The sequence below is a fragment of the Vombatus ursinus genome, unplaced genomic scaffold (assembly GCF_900497805.2).
Source record: "Vombatus ursinus unplaced genomic scaffold, bare-nosed wombat genome assembly UNPS02012901.1, whole genome shotgun sequence".
Taxonomy (NCBI): domain Eukaryota; kingdom Metazoa; phylum Chordata; class Mammalia; order Diprotodontia; family Vombatidae; genus Vombatus; species Vombatus ursinus.
In genome coordinates this window covers 2,858,016-2,863,999 of record NW_020952679.1, presented here as the reverse complement: position 1 = coordinate 2,863,999, position 5,984 = coordinate 2,858,016, and the positions used below count along the sequence as shown (strand labels likewise).

At 49.0% G+C, this 5,984-nt stretch overlaps 1 protein-coding gene across 5 annotated transcripts in view; it reads right to left on the bottom strand.

Annotated features, from left to right (window-relative positions):
* The window catches only part of LOC114040256 (arf-GAP with GTPase, ANK repeat and PH domain-containing protein 1), a 414,344-nt gene extending 408,689 nt beyond the window's left edge, over window positions 1-5,655 (bottom strand). For all 5 annotated transcript variants that reach the window (XM_027858294.1, XM_027858290.1, XM_027858292.1 and 2 more), the window contains exon 1: window positions 5,470-5,655. In XM_027858294.1, coding sequence (XP_027714095.1) covers window positions 5,470-5,632 — 163 coding nt within the window. In that variant the 5' untranslated portion in view covers window positions 5,633-5,655. The remainder of the gene's footprint in view (window positions 1-5,469) is intronic.
* Window positions 5,656-5,984: the final 329 nt, after the last annotated feature.

Genomic DNA, 5,984 nt, shown 5'->3' with positions numbered 1-5,984 from the left:
CACACACACACACACACACACACACACACACACACACACACACACACGATACCCACATACACAGTACATATGCATATATACATGTATGCATACACAATATAATGTATGTATAATGAAGAGTAATTTTCCAAAAAGCTAAGACACTCATAGATCCATTTTCATTTCTGTATATTAATTTTTCCCAGTTACTTCATTATATAACTAAAAGATTTCCCATTCTGAGTTGACTTCAACCTCCTTCTTTGATATCAGCAACAGGCTGATAACAAATAGATTCTGGTAGCCAGGCAGGGTTGGTCATTCTTACTCTCAAGAAAGAAATCAAGATCTGTCCCTATCTGCATTCTCATTCAGCCCTGACGTAGTAGGTACTTAAAAAAATGCTCACTGACTGATTGAAATGAGGAGTCCCTATGTCATCCGACTGTGAAGCCAATACATTGTAACCCTTCTATGCAAATTTTTGTCACTAAGAATAAACAAAATATTCCATTAAAATGCAAAAAATAACTTTTAAGATAGAGCTAGCATACCAAATGCTCATAATACTTAAATTACATGAACAACTTTCAGACAGAAAGATGGAGAGCTCTTGTGGGATGTCCTGGGGACGGGCTGAGGCCCAAGTCGTTCCTCATTCTGTCTGCTCTTGGAGAGGTCCTGCTGTTCTCAGGGAGCTGTCAAAAGCTGACTTTGCTCTCCATTACCCTTACTTAGTCTGATGCAACAAGCAGTCACCTGCTTTATCCACTTGTCCAAGAGTCCACAGAACTTCTCAGCTCAGTGAATCATAGCAGGTTAGTGACTTGGGCAAGTCCTGCTCCTAAATGATCCCATCATGAAAAGCTGAGAACAAGAACAGAGCATTCAAAGACTTTGTGGCTTGCTCATTACAGACAGCCACCCAGCTGGACACATTGACTTTTTCTCCATGCCTGGTCTTTAGTCTAACCCTAAACCAAATCAGTTAAAAGCCCATCTATTCAACATAACAGTTCATATCTTAGGCAAGTCAACAAACATTTATTAAACTCTCACCATGTGCTATAAAAAAATCTGCATTAGAAAAAACGGCCAGTTTTATCTTTGCCATAAAAGACTTCTGGAAAAAGCTATCTATGCCAGATGCCTCTGTTTCTTCCAGGCCTCAGCTCCTTCAACCCCTTGAATGCAGGCTCCCGCCCCCATCACTCTTCTGAATCTGCTCCCTCCAACGTCACTATTGACCTAATTGCTAACTAAACCCAATAGTTTCCCATAAGTTTGTCCTCGTCCTCTGTGATCTCTGCAAATTTCAATGGTGCTGGCCCCTCCACATGTTGCTAGATACCTTCTCCCATGGCTCCAAAGATTCCAGGCTTTTCTAATTCTCCTTCTGATGCCTCACCGTCTCTCCATCCTCTTCTTAAAGGGACTGTTCTCATAGCATCATGGAACTAGAGGTGGAAGGGACCTCAGAGGCATGCTAGGTCAACACCTTCATCAACTTGATGCACATAACTCCCAAAATGAAAGCCTCAGTCTTGCCTTTAGGACCAGCCACTGCGTGTCCCACCAGTACCCCAAATCCAATATGTCAAATCTTGTTTCTTCTTAAATGACATTGTTCCCATATGTTCCCTTCTTTCAACCCATGCACCACGGCCTTAGCCCAGACCCTCACCATCTCCAGTCTAGACCAGTGCCTCTTAAACTGTGGGTCACAGCCTTGGCAACAGTAAAAGGTTTCTGAACAGGCAATGACCAAAAATTAATTAATCAAACATCTTAAATCCGAGGTATTATTTCTGGCAGAGCTTACCAAAGCCTGGATTCTGAACACAAAGCATTCACACTTTGCACTGTGCATGCCCTCAGGCAGGCAAAGGGGTCTTAGAGTGAGAAAAGTTCAAGAAGCCCTGGTCTAGACTATCGCAATCCCCTTCTAATTGACGGCCCTACCTCTACCCTCTCTCCTCTCCGATATCCCCTCCACACAGCTGCTAAAGTGATTTTGCTAACACGTAGATCTGATCGTGTCATTCCTCCATTCAAACTAATCTTCAGTGGCTCCCTATTACCTGTAGGCTCCAATACAGTCATAAGCCTAGGTTTTCTGACTTGGTATCCAGTACCCTCTCCATTGCTTTGAACATAGTACAGACAAAATAAACATGGTGAGTGATAGCCCCACCTGAGTCAAAAGCAAAATGAAAGACTCTGGGGTCTGAGGGCCTAGGTTTAAACGCTGGCTCTGCTACTGACTGACTGTGTGACCAAAGGCAGATGGTTTCCCCTTTCTGTGCCTTCATTTCCTCACCTCTAGAGTGAAGGGAGTGGGCCGGATGGCCACCACGATCCTTTCTGGCTTCAGATCTAAGATCACTTAGGTAACTCTAGGTTCAAATTTTGTCTCTCACATACTGACTATGTGACCCTGGGCAAGTCACCTTAATTCTCAGTTCCTTTGGCAACTCTCAAAGGCTGGATGGAAGTTACAGAGCAGATGCTGATCTCTAATGGTTAGAACCCACCCCTACACCAATGAAATCACAGACACTGAAAAAAAAAACCAATGATATAGCTTTGAAGCAAAGGAACTAAGACTTAATGTGGCAAAGGGAAAGTGGGTCAGAGTGTTTTTTAAGCTCCAGGAATACCCCCCCCCACCTCTTACACACACACACACACACACACACACAACCATCAAATCATCAAATGCTTTTCCTTGTGCTGAGGAGACAAACTGCTCACATTCGTTTCTTGAGATAAAACATTGCTGCCACCTCAAGCCCCTGCTCTACCCTGGCTCACAAGAAGCTGGGTCCCTGATGCAGAAGCCAACAGCTCTTCCACAGTGACAAGCAAGGCACCCTTAGATGTGTTTGCTTATCACCAAGCAACAGCTTTCTAATCATTTCATCAGCTATCCTGAGTCTTCATGGAGACAGCCAGATGGAGAGAGGGAAATCAAAAATTAAGCACGGTACACTTGTCCACACAGCCCACCTGCCCAGTTAGGAAAGCCTGGAGCTCTGACTGAACATTCTCCCAGGATCACAAACTGATGGGAGACCGATGCATTCTTGAAAGCCTCTGCTAACTGAAAGTCTGTTTGCAGGAACAAACTGGTGCTGGCATCTCCCAGGAACATAGAAGCATCTGATATTAACAAGTCGACATTAGGGCACAGTTTCCTGCGGGCAAGTCAATGCTGTGCCATGGGAAGTGACAATCTCTACTGCAAGTCACTCTAACCCCTGAGTAGAAAATAATAATAGCCAAGGAGGTGGGATGGGGAGAGAAACACTTCAGACTAACTTTAATAACAAAACCAGGTTTTAAGGTAGGGAATGAGGGCACTCCCACAGAAAGACTATTTCCCCCTCTCATCTGATAGAAGGTGCAAAGGAGAAAATGTGTCTACGAGCCCAGAAGACTGGTAACATCCCTGATGTCCCAAATAGCGAAGAATCTCATTGGATACCCCAGGGTGATCTCTAGGATAGAGGCACTGGACCCTCGGATAAAGCCCTGGAAAACAGCATGGACTTTATCAAAACACTAGCACATGTGTCCATGATGTCAGTATCTTACTTAAGTTGCTAAAATGCTGACTGAGGAATGCAGCACTCCATCCATCTTTGCAGGGCAAATGAACTGATGTTTCAGAGACAAAGCAAGCACTCCTTGGAGAATCCAGATTTCAAACCCTCCAGGGCCAATAATAGAACCTACCTCTTCACCTCCCACCCAAACTACCCCCAATAGAGGCAGAAAGGCTGGTAAGCCAAAGCTGTGAGCAGTGAGCCGTCTCATCTCCAAAACATTTTCTCCATGACTTAACAACGCAGTTGTTAAGTTTTCAAGGGGCTCAGACTTCTCTTAGGTATTTGATATTGTTTTGGACTAGGGCTACTGTCAAAAAGGGGTTTTGGCTCCCCGAGTACATGCCATACAATCAAGTTCAGGTGTGCAGAAGAGGCAGGAAACAATCTAACCGGAGGGACTAACCCAAGAGCTGACCAGTGAGGTCAGCTCAGCCCAGCTCTGTGAGTGGGTGCTCAAGCTGACAGTCTTCTCTTAAAGTAGCCGAACAGGAATTGGGAATGCAGATAAATCCCCAATTATTCAATCCAAGTGGGTAAACTAAGCATAACCAGGCCAGTCTCTCACCTTGGAGGTTTCGTTTCCATTTGAGGCTTTAGCTTGGGAAAGTACTGTCTCCAGATGAGCAGGGCCCTCTCATGGAGAAGTGTTGTACAAATTGGAGAGGGGCAAGGGTGGAGAGGTTTGTAGCCTGCAAATGTTATGAGCCAATGATGCTCAAACATCCTGGCAAGCGTGTTGGCCCGCCACATGGGACAACGCACTTTACCAGGAGCAGCTGTAACCCTGAGAATGCCAACCTGGAGAGCTGCTCTGGACCCAGCTTTCGGAGAAGTGAGCAGCTCAGACAGGCTCCAGCCCCATCCACTGTCCTGGGTGAGTCTTCCCAGAACAAAGATTGAGACAATCAAATCTGGCACCACACCAAATCCGGCCCAAACACAAGAGATGTCGACCTGCTGTCTTAGCCTCAGGCGCCCCTGAAATGCACACTTTCTTCACTTGGTCCACTCCACTGATCCAAAAGCCGACTTAGCATTGTTGCCAGCAAAATGGGGGCAAGATTTACAGTAGTAACCCTAGCAAGTCAAAGCCACTGGCATTTCCATAAACAGCCCAGGAAGACTTATTTTCATAAACACAGAGGACAAAGACACTCCTTTCCATAAACACCCAGGTCAAAGACACTCCTTTCCAAAACACCCGGGTCACAGAGGCTCATTTCCATACCCCACCCCCCATCATGGATTCCAGGGGATGCACAGCACACATGGTGCAATCTCTGAAATACAAAGAGAAGGGGCTTTTACACTGCGGGAGGACCCCTCAAGGTCCATTTAACACAACTTCCTGGAAGTGGAGGAACTAGAGACACTATTCAATGAACTCTCCCAATTGGTTTTTTTTTTTTTTTTTCTGACAGGCTCTCAGCTGGCCAAATACTTTTCTCCCCCTCTTCTTCTTTTTTTCTTTTGCAGAGATCTCTGCCCCCTTGATTGCCCACCCGCAGTCCAACCATCCGTCCGTCCATCCATCCATCCATCCATCCATCCATCCATCCATCCATCCATCCACCCATCCCATCCACCCATTCCGCACTCTCCGACGCGGGTTTTCCCTGGATCATGCCGAGAAGGAGTACAAGCCCTGTTTCCTGGGATCCGGAGGAAAGAAAAAACACATTTTACACGCCTCTAAACGCATCCTTTCTGGAAGTCTCTCCTCAGGAGCAACCGAGCGACTGGGGACCAGGAACGCCGCGCCCCGGCCTGGCGGAGCCCGGGCTGTCCCCACAAGACGCACTGGCGGCCTGGCGCATTTCGGGACCCCCTGTCCCAGACCGCCCCCCCGACTGGGGCGGCCCCGAAGCTTCTCCCTTACCCTCGATGGCGATGACATGCTCCCGGATCTGGCTCTGCAGCACGGGCTCCTCCACGCGCTCCAGCAGCTCATAGATGGAGTAGATGTTGGGGTGCACGGACTCGAAGCGCTGGATCTCGGCCCGGATGGCAGCCGAGTTGGCCAGCTGCTGCTGGTAGTTCATGGTGCCAAAGCGCCGGGCCCCACCGTCCGGCCGTCCGCCGGTCAGCCCGCCCGTCCGCCCGCACGCCGTCCCCTCCTCCTCCTCCTCCGACGGCCCGGCTCGGCTGCGGGGAGGCTGCGGGGCGGCCGGCCTCGGGGGGCTCGCTCAGCACCGAGCCCCCATGCAGCGGCGGAGGCAGGCCAGGGCCGGGAGCAGCCGGCGGCTCGCGCTCTCTCCGAGGCGGCCCCGGGAGTGCCCGGCCGCTTCCCCGGCGCCGCCTGCGCTCCGTTCTCCTCGGCTCCCGCGGCTGCTGCTGCTGCCTCCTCCTCCGGGGAGCCACCGGCGCGGCCGCTCCGGCCCCGGCAGCCTAGGC